Consider the following 15,167-nt stretch of genomic DNA (forward strand, 5'->3'; position numbering starts at 1 on the left):
GCTGAACTTCAATTCAGTCATTCCAGGACAAATAGTCCTTATTGGACCCCTGTTGTGTCCAATTGCTGTGTCCAGCGGGGGGCATCTCCCTCCCTTGCCTCACCAAGCTATATACCGTCTCTCCCCTTAACTCCTCCATACCCCATACAAACCTCCCATTATCCCCCTGTTTTCCAAATCCCATTTCCTTTCCCAATAAATATTACACTAAGAAACCTGACCTTTATTTATGTCTATCCTCTATTTTCTTAAAATAATTTTAATTATACATATAATTTAAGTTTGCCTTGGGGGAGTCTAATGAGATTTAGTAGTTTATGATTTCTTACTGATTTTTTTTCAATTCAGAAATTAAGTGACTTTCTAGATTTATTTTCTATACTCAAGCTATTATCTAAGTTATTTTCTTTGCTAGTTTGTTGGGAGTTAAGTAAAATTTTTTCATCAAATAGATAATTTCACATTTATTTTCTACTGTTTACAGCTTTAATTTCTTTTCTTTATCTTATTACTATGTCTTTCCTTTCTAGAACTCTGCCAGGAAACAAACAAAAAAAAGAAGTAACATCTTTGCCTTACTCCTATATTTATTAGAAAAGTTTATAATTGTTTCCTTTTGAAATATGGATAGTATTAGAGAATTGGTTAAAATCAGCCCAAGCCAAACACTTTAGAATATTTAGCATAAATATTCTTCTCCATCAAATGTCGGTTATTCATTTAGAATAACTACAGAAAACAAAATACTTGGAAGTTAATAACCAAGACACACAGAAACTATGACTACCAATTACAGAATATTCTTTATAGAAATAAAGAGTCCTAATAAATGAAGGAAAAATTAATTGCTTATGGGGAGATAGAGATAGCATAATAAAAATGGCAGTACTATCTAAATTAATTTATTTAGTGCCATGCCAGTCAAACTATCAAAGGATTACTTTTCAATGCTAAAAAAAAAATAATAAAATTCATCAAAGTAAGGTGGTTTATTTATACCAGATCTCAAATTATACTACAAACCATCCAATTCACCCAAATATCCCAAATATTAAAAGAAGCCTCACTAGGTATCAAAAACTGGTATAAAAACTGGACAGCTGTCTGGCAGACATTAGGTTTCGGTTAAGATCATATATCAAAGAATAGCACCAAATGGATTCAGGACCTAGTATAAAAGCTTATTACATCATAAACAAAATGGAGAATCAGATAAGAAATGGCTTTTCAGATCTTTGGAAAAGAGTTCAGGATGAAAGAAAGGGCAGAGAGAATTACACAAGATTAAGGAGACAATTTTTGGCTATATGTAATTGAGTTTTTGGACCAAAAAAAAAATGAAGCTAATAGTAAAAGAGAAATAGTTTACTGAAAAAAAAAATTCTTAAAGTTAAGTTTCCTTGATAAAGGGTCTCTTTTCCCAGATATATAAGGAAGTGATTAAAATATACAAAAATAAATGCATTTCCCAATTAATAAATGGTGAAAGAATATGAACAGGCAGTTTTCAAAGGAAGAGATCCAAGCTATCGACAATTGAAAAATGTTCCAAATTACTAGTAAAAAAGGAAATGCAAATTAAACAACTGAGACTGGAATCTCACACCCATCACATAGTTACAAAAAACAAAAAATAATAAATGTTGATGGAGTTGCAGGAAAGTAGAAATAGTCATGAGAATCTGAATCAAGAAAAGTTTTAGGAACTTAATGGGCAACCTAATATATTTTGACTGTCTTTGTCTGATTGCTTTCTTATTGATCAGAAGAATCCAGAAGCTCTGCTATGAAAGATAAAAAAGTGGATACAATAAGCTGCTTAATGACACATACCCAAAACTCTGCTAAATGGTAGGAACTCAGCTTGGGAAACCATTAGCAAGTAATAAACATTCTTTTGCTCTCACATTCAAGTGAACTATAGATTAGTATTTTCAATGTATACATCCAGAGAGATCATTATTATTGCTCTTCCTTCACTCACAATACTAATTAGACTTAGAAAATGACTATAATTTACTATGAAATAGAGAATATACATTATCTTATCCACATTCCAAAGAAACTTAAATTCACCTAAGTATTGTGATTTGAGAAGAGGCAAAATATATCATGCTATTATAGAATTAAAGACTATGATTTATTACTGTGTAATAGTAATTTGACATTACATTCTCTTTACAATATTACATCAAATGAATGAAGTAAAATAATTCATGGTTTTCAGCTATAGTACATACATACATAAATTTTTCTGATTTTAATATAAAAGTCATATTTTTAAATGATATATACAGAAGAAAGTAAAAAAGCCTTAAGAGTTATTATTGTACATTTAGAAAAACTTTTTTTTTTTTAACAGACTGATTAGTAAGGAATACCAAGTGTATCCATCACCATCTGAATAGCTTGCAGAGGATTCACAATTTCTTGCATATTATCTTTTCTTAAAACCCAATCTGGCTTCAGTCTGTGGAGAAAATGGAATCAGGTATTTAAAAAAAAAAACATTCAAGGTAAAAAAAAATTCAGATGAAGTTTAAATTCTTACCTTGAAACTATCTTTGTTCTTACAGGTGTTGGTGGAATAAAAAAGTGTCCATTTGTAGCATTCATCTTTTGCTTAGTAATTATTCTTTCAGTACACATTTTATGTTTACGTGCTGTAAGTTTATATAGACTACAAATGCGATTAACAACTTTAGGTCGGCTTCGAATATCCTAAAAAAGTCAGCAAACAAATTTATATTTTTAAAATGGCAATAAATTAAATAATAAATCCTGCATCCTTTTCCACAGATCATTCACAGGTCATTCAACAGCTAATGAAAGGTCTACTTAGCCAATGTAGAGAAAGGATATTCAATAAGAATGGAGCTGTTTGTTTCCACATGGAAAATATGTGTTTAGTGTGGCGACTTGAGTGGTCTCAGGATTCTACCAAGTTAGAAGGATCTTGATTAAACATTCACGGGCCTTAGGGGACCATGAAGCCAGCTCAGTAAGGCCAGAGGCTACCAGGAAGCTGCGCCAAGGGAAGAACAACTTCAGCCTTGGTTCCCTAAGCTGATGAGATACCCGGGGCAGAACTGTCCCTTTTTAGAGTTAAACTAGCCTAACCAGTGTTTCAGGAGTAACCTTTTTAGATAGTGGTCTTAAGACTAATAATAAACTGAAGAAAAATTTAAGCTACGTGTAAGAAGTCTTTTATATTGTCTTTGGCTAGAATATGTAGAATACGTGAAATTAAAGGTGCAAAGACCTTTAAATGTCAAACCACAGAGTTATTATTTTAAGGAAATTGGGAGCCACTGGAGGTTTCTGAGCTGATGAGAGAAGATCATACTTGTATTTAAGGCATATCAGTTGGGCAATTGTATGGACAATGGACAAGTGATATAGATCAAAAGAAGAGTGGTGGCCACATGGATGGAAAACAGTATTTGACTTTGAGATGAAATAGAATAATAGACAAGACTTGGCAAAAAATTGAATGTATAAAATGAATAGTGAAGAGAATAACTCTGAGAGGTTTTAAACCTTGGTAGTTGTGCCCTTGTCAAAAATTACAGTTATGAAAAGATGGACAAAGAAGGTTCATTTGGGGGAAAAACAAACAAAAACTTTAAGTTTAAGATTCCTAGTGAACATTCTGCAGCAGAGTGATCATTAATATTGATGTATTAATTTTTATCATTAGAATTTGGTATTTTCTGGAAAAAAACTACTGTAAATTCTGGCTTCTCTGATCCTAAGAAATGCCATTTTAAATATTCAATTCATTATGTAATACAAGAAGGTCAGCAAGTACAGCAAATATAAGATGTTTATACAAGGAAATAAATTGTGTTACTGCTAGGAGAAATGGAAAAGATTTCTTGCACATAGTTTGAATTTCCCTCCAGGTCATTATTTCTATTCTAGTCCTGTCAGAATCTGATTAGAATTGAGAGGAGGCATTCCTGTTTTTGTAGGCAAAGATCATTATGATCTTTGCACAGGTTCTCCTCCACCCAAGATGGATATGACTCCATTCCTACACATTTTTCATAGCGTATTCAATAGTAGACATAACTACAGTTCCATTGTTGTCACCATGAGACCATAACAGTAACTACTTTTCCTAATAGGGTTTGTAATTAAGACAAGATTGGGAAAAGTTGGAGGCATTGTGTTCAAGCTCAATTTTTTGCAGTCATTGCCTCAGCAAAGCTCCTTGCATGGTGCATTCTGACTCCACCTTCCCTGTGGGAATTTCCCAATGCTGTAGGACTACCACAAAAACACACATTAGTGGAATAAGTGGACAAGACTTACAGAAGCCCGCCTAGAGGTCTTCAACAAAATAGCCAACAAACAACAAGTCTTGGTGAAAATACTTCCACCTTTGTCTGCAACTTTGTCACCAGCTTTTTCTCGATACGTCTGCAAAAGCTCCAATAATGTATCTATGCAATTATCTTCCCCATAAACTGCTGGAGCTGTTTTTTCATACTTGAAGAAAGATAAAAGACATTAACATTAGAGTCACATTAGTCAACTTCAGCAATATTTACATTAAATCAAATAAAAATGAATAAAATCATCTGACCTTAAAATAAAATAAAATGCTAAAATATCTGGAAAGAATATTTAGTATGTTTTGGGAGAAATTCTCCCCCCTCCCCAATCAATATTGCCTATGGCCAGGAACACCACTTTATGAAGTGTTAGCTTTAATAAAAAAAACGCAAAATTTTTGTTATATATCTATAAGACCATGACATATTTTTTAATATAAAAACTTTTAACTGCTTCAAAATTCATTTAATTTTCCATAGTTTTATAAAACTACATGATATTTATTTAATAAAATAAAAATATTCAGATTATTTAAAACACGTATACTATTATGAGTTAGCAATTTTATTTTAGGCTTTTTGTATTATATTCAGGTAGGTTTGTTTTATGAAACATGAGCATCTTATCTTTAACAATATACAGATGTCTTACCTGAAAATGGAAAACACACATATTCTGTTTTGAGATTCTTAAGTTGAGAAATAAAAGAAGGAAAGCACATTCTAACCTTAATCAAAATTAGTAATTTAGTGATGAAATTTGAGATCCAGCGAAAATTTTTAAGGGATATGAAGAAAATGCCAAAATGCAAACAAAAGTACACTTAATTAATAGGCTGACTAAACTTGGAAATATTTCACTAACAGAATGTAAAATAAAAGTACCTTAGCAACATTAAGTAAAACTTGCACTGCATATGTGATGACTTCCATACAAGGGATGCTACGGTTACAACTTAGGATCAAAACAAATATTTTAGCAATTGCTCCACTCTGGGCAATGTTTTCACAGCAAAGAGGAGACAATCTGGTAGCAACCTCTAAAAAGGAAATAGAATTAGAATTAGAATACAAGAAAAATTCACACTAAAAATTAAAGTACTTTTGTTTCAAAAGAATCAACTTTCAAAGTACAAGAAAGAAGGTCTGAAAAGAGCAATTATTAAGCACATACCTACAATGTGTTGGGCACTATGCTAAGCACTTTGCAAATATTTCATTTGATTCTTACAACAATTTTGATGGGGCAGGTGCTAGGTAAGATGAAGCAGATATGGCTAGATAGTATTTTGCTTGGGAAAAACAAAACAAAAATAGGGGTTTTAATGCACTACAATGTCAATGAGAAAGTCATGTGATATACAAGGCAACTTTCCCCCACCCCCCACTTAATTCAATCCTATGTTTCACTAGAGTAGGGACAGAGTTATAGTACTATATGTATTCTGTCCTGGTTAGACAATATCTAGAGATTTGTGCTCATTCCTGGACATCATTTTAATGTTAAGATGAAAAGTATCCAAAAAAAGCAACCAGAAATTTCATACTGAGAACTTTTAAGTTCATGTCACCTGAGAACCAGTTGAAAGAATGAGGAATAGTCTAACCTAGAGATGGGGGTAAATGATAACCAACATCCAGTACCTGAAGAGCTGTCATATGGAAAAGAGATTAGAATTGTTCTACTTAGCCAGAGGACAAAACTGAAAAATATGGGTGAAAAAGCAATTTTTATTCTAACCTAAGGAAAAACTTCCTAGTGGTTACTTATATAGAAGGGAAATGCAGCACGTCAGAGGCAGTAGATGCCTCCTTACTAGAGTACTCCATGCACAAATTGCATGACCATTTGCAGGTCAGGTTTTTGTGGATCAAATGAGATATTTATAAAGGGCTTGGCAGAGTGCCCTGCACACGGTGGCTGCTTTATAACTGTTAATGATGATGTTCATGATACTTGAGGGGAACCCCTTTTTCAGATAAGAGTCAGAATACATGGCTTCCAACTTGGAAATTCTGCAGCCATTCCCACCACCCCTTTTTTTAAACCCTTACCTTCCGTCTTGGAGTCAATACTGTGTATTGGTTCCAAGGCAGAAGAGTGGTAAGGGCTAGGCAATGGGGGTTAAGTGACTTGCCCAGGGTCACACAGCCGTGAAGTGTTTGAGGCTGGATTTGAAACTAGGATCTCCCATCTCTAGGCCTGGCTCTCAATTCACTGAGCTACCCAGCTGCCCCCTGCAGCCATTTCTTGAAAGGAGAAAATGCCTACTCATCCACAGGAGAGAACTGTTGTTATACAAAGACAAAAATGAAAATTAACCTAGATGCTTTAAGGCTTCAAGAATGTATGAAAGATGTTTGTATTTTAAAAGGTAATGAATTGCCAGTGCAGTTCTTTTATACAGTTTATTTTCTTCTTGGCTTTTCCTATTTGCTTCTTGCAGGCTTAGTCGGATGGCTTTAATTTCTGAAAAGTCATTTTTCTTTCTCCAAGAATATCCTCTCCATAAAGCCTTAAAGAGATTTGAGAGAGGAAAAAGATTAATATTCTCAAATTGTTACTCTGAAGTTAAAAAGCTTTTATCTGGAAACATTCTCACAAAAAGGAAAACCATGAATCTAAAAATAATTTCAAATCAGCTAATAGTCAATATTAAAATAGTTATTTAAAAAATCCTTTTTTATAATCTTGTATGTTGGAATGGAGAAGTCCAATTATTCTCAAGGATAGATCTCAAATTGTGAATGCCCAATGTCTCTGGGCATGGAAGCACACATCTGCAATCATCACTACTATAAGGCAGAGGAGAGCACATATTGTGAGCTCAGGAGTTCCGAGTTGAAGTGGGCTGTGCCAAGCAGATGCCTACACAACATGTGAAATTAATATGGTGACCGTCTGAGATTGGGAAACCATCAAGATGCCTAAAAAGGGAAGGCCAGGGCCAGGCAGAAATAGAGCAGGTCAAAGTCCCTGGTCTGACCCATAGTTAAATTAGACATCTGAAAAATACTCATACTTTTAGGATGGAAGAGATAGGGGAGGCCCATTCTCAAAAATAAAACACAACACAACACAATAAAATCCAAGAATGTCTAATGCTTTTAGAATACTTTTGTGCTCATTTAATTTCCTAAGTGCTACTTAATATATATTTAGAAGCATGAAAGTACATTCATTTTTTCACAAAACTGTTTTAATCTTTCATTTAAGATATTTTGTTGCATGTTTTTAAAAATTTTAGAGGTAATAAAGAAACTTGAAATACCTGAACTAAAAAACAAGATCTGTAATTACCTGAATTTTAGAAATTCTGTTTTTAAGTTTTTCTTCTCGTCTGTGGAAGAGGAAATTACGTGTTGCTCTCTGAATCACTGTTGCAGCTCTATTTCTCTGAATCCAACACTCTTGAGCTGTTTGCTGTCCTTTTATATTGGGACAATTCTGAATAGGTATCTTTTGTTGAACTCTTGCTTGGAAACAGTTCTGTTTTGTATTATAAAAAACAAAATTTTGAATGTGTATATGTACGTGTGTGTGTGTGTAAAGGCAACTAGGAATCAAAGGGGATAGAGTGCCAGGCCTGAAGTCAAGAGGACTCATCTTAATATTTTCTCAACCACTTACTATGTAACCCTGGACCACCCACCCCCTCACCCCCCCCCACCCCCACACACACCCCTATTTGTTTCTTTTCCAAAATCATCCTGCTCATTACATCAACAGAAGAACATTAAAAATTCTGTATCAGTATTAGCCTTTGGAAATATTTAAATGTTGACTGACTTCCAAAGAAAAAGTAAATAAATTATATAATTTCTTCTTTCCATGAAAATTAACATGGATATAAATGAACTGATATTCTTTCTAGCTACCTTCAATGTTACATGTATAGCTTATATGTTTTCTAAATTTTAAAATAAGAGAGGTAATGGCATGTTGTAGCCGAAAAGCAATGTCCTTTATTTTGGGCTCTCTGCTCCAAACTCTAGAAACGAAAGTAATACTATAGTTTGAACATATCAGATTTAATATATTGGTTATAAAATATTTCTGATACTATATTCACATATAACAGTGATACTTCTGAGAATTTTTATATGAATGCACAGAAATTAATGTTGAAAATTCTAAAGGAATAGTATCAGTCTTTTAAGCCCTGCAATTTACCATGCAGGCAATATTCTAATTTTAACATATGCTGCCTTGTAGGCTCCTGTGATTTGTTTCCCCTTAGTCTGAAATGAAAATGGCTTCTAAAGAAAAGTAATTATTCCTTTCCCAGGGATGTGTTTCACAAGTTGAAAGTCAGTATTTCTGGGCTCCCAGGAAAGTTATTTTTTATGAAGTATAAAGGCAAAGTAATAGGGCCTCCATTGGCAGAAATCTAATGAGTGGTTTGTTGTCAGTAGGGATCAGTCATCAACAAGCTACATAAATGGCATGCACCAATTTCCTTGGTTTTCCTTTCTGAAACTTTTAAGATTTGCTGCAACACTAAGAGGAAACTTTTTCTTTTGTGTGGAAGACTACAGCGGGTGAAATGGCAAGGGGAAATGTCAGAGGCAGAGAGAGCTAGGATTTAAAAGTTTGAGAGGTAAATAGCTTTTTAAACATGAGTGATTTGAAATTGATGCTTATTAGAGTTAGAGATGTATGAAAAGATTCAATGTTTCCTAAAAATTATATATATAACAGTGAGATTTTATCTTAAAATTCTTACCTTCTTCCTCACTAACCAACCACGAACAAGAGCTTGTAGCATGATGATGGCTTTTTTCATTCTTAAGTATTTTAGCCTTTCACACATTCCAGCCTTCCTAGCTTGAAAATGTCTTTGAATGATCACAGAGGCAGCTTTTATCTGAAGAAAGTTCTGTCTTCTTTTATAGCCTCGATAAACTGCCTGGATCAAACAGGCTGCTTTATGACTCTACATGAGGCAAATAATGACATTAGTAGGTAGATTTCAGTATAACTTGAAGACTTTCAACCTCAATAACTTACTAAAATTAAAAATACAAATTAAAATGATACTTTCGAGCCATGACTTAAGAATAACATTTATTTTTAACTATTAAAAAGAGTACTTTTGCTTTCAACCATGTCTGCAGTTCAAGACTAAGACTAGTTCAGAATTAGTACTTTATGACAACTGAATCACAGGGTGACCAAGTGGTTCAATTATTCCTTCTCTCAACATCCTTATACTAATATGATAGAGAGGGTTTGAAAGAAAAGCAGGAGTGGGCTTTCATAAATGAGAAATATTGAATAAGGTTGCTAATGACAAAATGGAGATTAGAGTGGTCTATCAACAACTAAAAAAGCTAATTTTATTCAGAGTATGCTGTACAACTGTTCAGTTTTCCAACATTTCAGATTCTTCCTGATCATACATGACAGTATAGATAAAAATCCAGACATCAAGTCAATTTCTTCTACAATGTTTAAATTTTTAAAAAAATTTAGTTCTTTAAAATGAACATTACATGAATACCTTCTTGACAAATTACAAAAGTGTTAGGAATAATATAATGAAATTACTTTAGGAAATTTACCATCCTTGAAAGACTATCATTTTAAAGTCTAAAAAACAATTAATTTGAATATGAAATAATCAAACCACTAACTGGGGAGTGAACTTTTTTTTTCAAATATTTCCTAATGGTATTTTACTCCCATATCTTATAATAGGAACTAATTTAGATACATCTGATCTATTATTTGCTCTTCTAAAACAGATATTGGCTGACTCCAGAAATAACTTCAAGCTTAGGTTCTAGTGAGTGATTTCTGAATTTTGGTATTTCTAGTTTTTTAACATAGGCACCACTGTATGTATTCATAAATATACCTGTTTATAATATATGTCTCTCAAGACTACATTTACATACAAGGTGGTTCTGTGTATAAGAATTTTAGATACAACTTGAATACCTACTTTTACCATCTGGTTTCTAACACAGTATCCTCTGTAAACTGACTGAATTTTGATTGTAGCTTCTCTCATGAGTAAGAAGTGCTCACGAGCTTTCTTTGTCTCAAGAGTAGCTCTCCACTTTCTCTGAAGAGTAATTGTTGAAAGTCTCAGGTTCAAAAACCTAAAATAAGCCACAGTGATTGCCAAACTTCTCCTCTACTCAAATTGATTTAATTCATTTAGTATTTGGTTAGCAGTTCGTTCAGTCATTTGGTTAGTATTAATTAATTCTTATATGGACAATATGACTGTAGAGGATTTAAAACTAAGAAAATATGATCTCTCAAGGATCCTACAATGGAGTTGAGTGGACCAGACAAAATACACAGAAGGAACTAGAGAATAAAGGAAAATTAAAACTAACATGGCACCTAAGTTATATATAGTGCTGAGACAAATGTGGATCAAAGTAACAAGAGTTTGGGGAAGGCTAATGAGGGAACATTTTACAGAAGATAAATCTTGAGCCAGATAGAAAATGCTGAAGCCATCCAAGTCAGGAATCCAATAAAAAGATTAGACAAACAAGGGTCTAAAGAAATTAGGAAGAAAAGATCAAAGATGTGGGAAATATTTCAAAAGAAAAAATATGCTTTCATGACTCTAGAAAGTAAAGGAAGTCAAGGATAATTTTGAAATTATAGATATTTTGAGGCAAAAGGGGAAAGACCATTACTTTAGAAAAGAAGACATGAGTTTGATATTAAAGTTATAAGTATGTCAGGAGGTCCAATTAATATGTACAACAGGGAGCTAAAGACTAGAAAGAAATTGAGAAACCAGAGCTAGGAATGTGTACATTAAATTGGTTTTTGTAGAAATGACAGTTGAAACTTCTAGCAAATAAGTTCCTAAAGTGTTAACCAACATAGCAAGCAAGAAATAAAGTATATCCAAAAAGAAATAAACTTAGATATAAAGAAGAATTTCCTCCTGTGAAGCCTTTTGGAAATTGGAGGCATCATTATCTTTGAAATGCCTTAAGTGAGGTGGCATCATAGAGTAAAAAGAATAAACAAAACAATATTTTAGGATGGCAGCCAAATAACGGTTAGTATCTTGAGGCTGATTTAAACTATAAAGTATGAAGAAATACACATACACACACATGCATTTCAAATTTGGCTTTTGAATCAAAAGATATTTGTACATGTCAAATATTTTTGCATTTTTAAAAAAAGCATATCTAATGTTTATTGTTCATTTATCACTGAACTTATCTTCGCAGTGCCTGGCACATAGTAGGCACTTAATGAATGTTTATTTAACTAAATAAAAGCGTTCTTTTAAAAGAGTAAATTCTTTAGGGTAACAGAGGAAGGGGTTTAATAGATACACCAATTTAGGAATTTTAGGGAGCTTTCTTAATCAAATATCAAGCACCTATTATTTTCCAGGCACTAGGGATACAAACACAAAGAAAGAAGCACTCTTTGCTTGCAAGAAGTTTATAGTATATAAAGAATAAATGTGGAGAATAAATGCAAAGTAGTTACTTTAAGCTGCATCTTAAAGAGGAAAAAGGATTCTATATGGACAGCACCAAGTATAATTCAAGCATTAGCACGGGTACGAGAAAAGTTGGGAGGAGTGTAGAGAGAGATGAGATTGATAGACATAAATCCATAATGCATCTTCATAAAGATGATCATTAAATCCATAGGAGGAAAGAGGGAGGAGACAGAAGAAAGAGACAAAAGAAAGGGAGAGAAAGAGTCAATTAATCAATCAATAAACATTTTTAAGCACTTATCTATGTGCCAGGCACTATGCAAAATGCAGGGTCTACAAAAGGAAGTAAAAGACAGTCCCTGCCCTCAAAGAGTTTATAAACTAACAGAAGAGACTACTGATCTTTTGCCTACTGAAATCCTGCCCTATGAATGCAGAAATATAGAATGAGTATAAGCAACAATCAATGTAAAATAGGACAAAAGATCAGTTATTATATTTAATATTCTCATCCAAACAGTCATACATCTTTAATACATGATTGTGTAATGATACTTTACCAGGTCCTTTGTAATTTAGTATAGAGGACATTTTGAATGACACGAATAGCTTTTTTCATAGCTAGGTAGTCTTTGCGAACTTTGTAGCATCTAAAAGAAGCTTGGATTTTTTGGGCAGCTCTCATTTTGCACAAAAATTGTCTGGCTTTATATCCTCTCCATGTAGCCTATTAAAAAAAATAGAACACATATATGATCAAATTTTCAATTCACTTCACAGAGAAAAATAGTATAATGCACAGATAACAATAAAGCAAATAAATCATCTGTATGATACATGAATACACAGAACTTTAGGTCGCCTATTCCCACTCTGAAGTGGGATGTCATCTAGACCCTCCTGCAGCAGCCCATTCTACTATTAGATACCCACCTGAGGAAGAAATTTCTTTATGTCAAATTGAAATTGGCCTCTGTAACCTTTACCCACTGTTTGTAGTTTTGCTTTCTGAAATCAACAGAAAAGGTATTCCCCATGACAGTTATTTTCCTGGAACACAAACTACAAACTAAGCATTTCTAGCTTCTTCAACTGATGTGGTCTTCCCTGCACTTCTTTCATGGTTTCTGTTCTTAAAATTGCCAGTATCCTTCCTAAACATGATGTCCAAAATTCAAGGCAATGTTCCAAACAGAAGTGGAGTTAAGTAATGATGACCACATTTATAACATTTTGTACAGATTGTCAGAGAGGGTCAGTGACAGAGATTAAGTGTGGGAGGCAGAATCTGAACTCAGCTCCTCTGCTCCCAAAGCCAGCACTCTGGCTCTAGGGCCACCCAAGTTCCTAGGGGGCTATTTCCTTCTTCTGATGAGAGACAGCAGGTAGTAATAGGGAGAGAGCACTGGGCCTGGAATTTAGATGACTTGAGAGCAAATACTCTGAGATACTTTACTAATTGTATGCCCTTGGGCAAGTCACTTTATTTATCTATATCAGTTTATCAATTAAAATGGAGGTAATAATTTCATTTCATCTACCTTCTACCATCTACCATCTACCATTTCATCTACCAAAATGGCTTTCAGGATCAAATAGTTAAGTGCTTGCCACATAATAATAGTCTAATAAATGCTTGTTCTCTCCCTTTCTCCACTCTACTACTCAAACTGGCCACTGATTCAATAAATATTTATTATGTACTTACTGTGTACTAAATATTAAGAAAACAAAAAAAGAATAAACTGAGTACCCATTGATTTAAGGAATTTACATCCTAGTGAGAGAAAATAAAACATACAGGGGTAAGAAACTACAAAATACATCACACAGTAATAATGATAATAGCTAACATATAGTGCTTTAAGCTTTTCACGTTGAGATATTCCTTTCACTTTCACAACAAACCTGTGAGATATACTGTTTTTGTCCCCACTTTATACAAAGAAACTGTGACTTATCCAGTATCATATAGCAACTAAGTGTCTGAGATGGGATTTAAACTCAGGTCTTCCTGACTCTTAGAGCCCTATCTACTTTCCTACCAACTGCCTCCAAATCAATACAAAGTAAACAATGAGGGGAAAGCACTAGTAACTGGAGGTGAGGACAGACACAATGCGTAGGAGAAGGCACTGAAGTAGTCCTTAAAAGGATCTAAGAGAGGAACAGCACAGCAACTAGACTGTTGTAGAGGGAAAAGCAAAAAGGACCAGTTTGGCTGTAAAAGAGTTTGTGAAGGAGAATGGTGATGTGTATAAGCCTGGAAAAGTAGGCTGAAGCCAGACAGTGAAGGGCTTCAAAGGCCAAATAGAAAAACCTGTGTTTCTAAAGGCAATAGAGCTACTGGAGCTCTTAAGCAAGCAACAGTGTAATCTGTATGTTAAGATTATCAGTTTGGTAGAGATGTACAGGATGGAGAGCATGGATGCAGGGATACAAATAAGGAAGATAACTACAATAGCACAAACAAAAGGTTGGCAGTTTTGTAAGTGGAGAGAAGGGGACATATACGAAGAGAATAAATAAGTGGTAAATGACTGGAAAAGAATTTGGAAGAATTGAAGCCTAATAAGATCTAATCCAGTATGTCAAAATAGAGCTGCTGTACTTAACAAAAGGTTTGGTAAAATTGAAAACTGAAATATAACTTGAGTTAATTTGGAACACAGGCTCATATTTAGAACTGAAAGGGATCCCTATGAAGGAAAAAATGGTCCATATGTACAAAAACAATTAGAGAAACTCTTTTCATAGAAGGCAAAAAATTAAGGGGGCATCCATTTATTGAGAAATAGCTAAACAACTTATAGTATATAACTCTAGTGTAATATTAATGAGACATAAGAAATGATGAAATAAATAATTTCAGAGGAACCAGGGAAAACTGCCCAGGAACTGATCAAAGTGAAATGAGAAGAATTTTATATAAAGGTAAGATTATAAGGAAAACAACTTTGAAAGATTTTAGAATTCTGATCAATGTAATGATAACCCCCATATCAGAGGAAAGAAGATAAAGCATACCCATCTCCTTGACACAGAAGCAATTTTGGTCTTGGTCAATATAGATGACTAGTGAGTCTAGACTATAACTATTTGCAAGGTTTGTTTTTTTCTTATTTGTTCAGTGAAAAGAGGTTAAGTTAAATGACTCTTCTAGTTTCTTTATACCTTATTCTCCCTTCATATAATCCATGATGGAGACACTGTCCTTCCTGATTGTTCTTTATCCACAACATTCCCATCTCTCAATGCCACACATTTTAACTGGTTATTCCCTATGCCTGGAATCACTTCCCTACTCCATCCCGCCATTTTTTAAAAAAAGAAACTTCACCTTCTGTCTTAGAATAGATACTAAGGATTGGTTCCAGGGTAGAAGAGA

The 15,167-nt window shown here is 33.7% G+C and overlaps 1 protein-coding gene across 5 annotated transcripts in view; it reads right to left on the reverse strand.

Moving 5' to 3' along the window:
- Positions 1-1,293: 1,293 nt before the first annotated feature.
- ASPM (assembly factor for spindle microtubules) overlaps positions 1,294-15,167 on the reverse strand; it is a 65,666-nt gene continuing 51,792 nt past the window's right edge. For 4 of the 5 annotated variants that reach the window (XM_007481010.3, XM_007481009.3, XM_007481011.3 and 1 more), the window contains 9 exons: positions 12,340-12,506; positions 10,289-10,448; positions 9,068-9,277; positions 7,642-7,830; positions 6,664-6,856; positions 5,226-5,380; positions 4,318-4,494; positions 2,552-2,721; positions 1,294-2,470 (listed from right to left, as the gene is read on the reverse strand). In XM_007481010.3, coding sequence (XP_007481072.2) covers positions 2,368-2,470; positions 2,552-2,721; positions 4,318-4,494; positions 5,226-5,380; positions 6,664-6,856; positions 7,642-7,830; positions 9,068-9,277; positions 10,289-10,448; positions 12,340-12,506 — 1,524 coding nt within the window. In that variant the 3' untranslated portion in view covers positions 1,294-2,367. Of the gene's footprint in view, positions 2,471-2,551; positions 2,722-4,317; positions 4,495-5,225; positions 5,381-5,514; positions 5,633-6,663; positions 6,857-7,641; positions 7,831-9,067; positions 9,278-10,288; positions 10,449-12,339; positions 12,507-15,167 lie in introns of those variants that run through there. The other variant, XR_461431.3, reaches the window with a different exon arrangement.

Source organism: Monodelphis domestica, chromosome 2 (assembly GCF_027887165.1).
Source record: "Monodelphis domestica isolate mMonDom1 chromosome 2, mMonDom1.pri, whole genome shotgun sequence".
NCBI lineage: Eukaryota > Metazoa > Chordata > Mammalia > Didelphimorphia > Didelphidae > Monodelphis > Monodelphis domestica.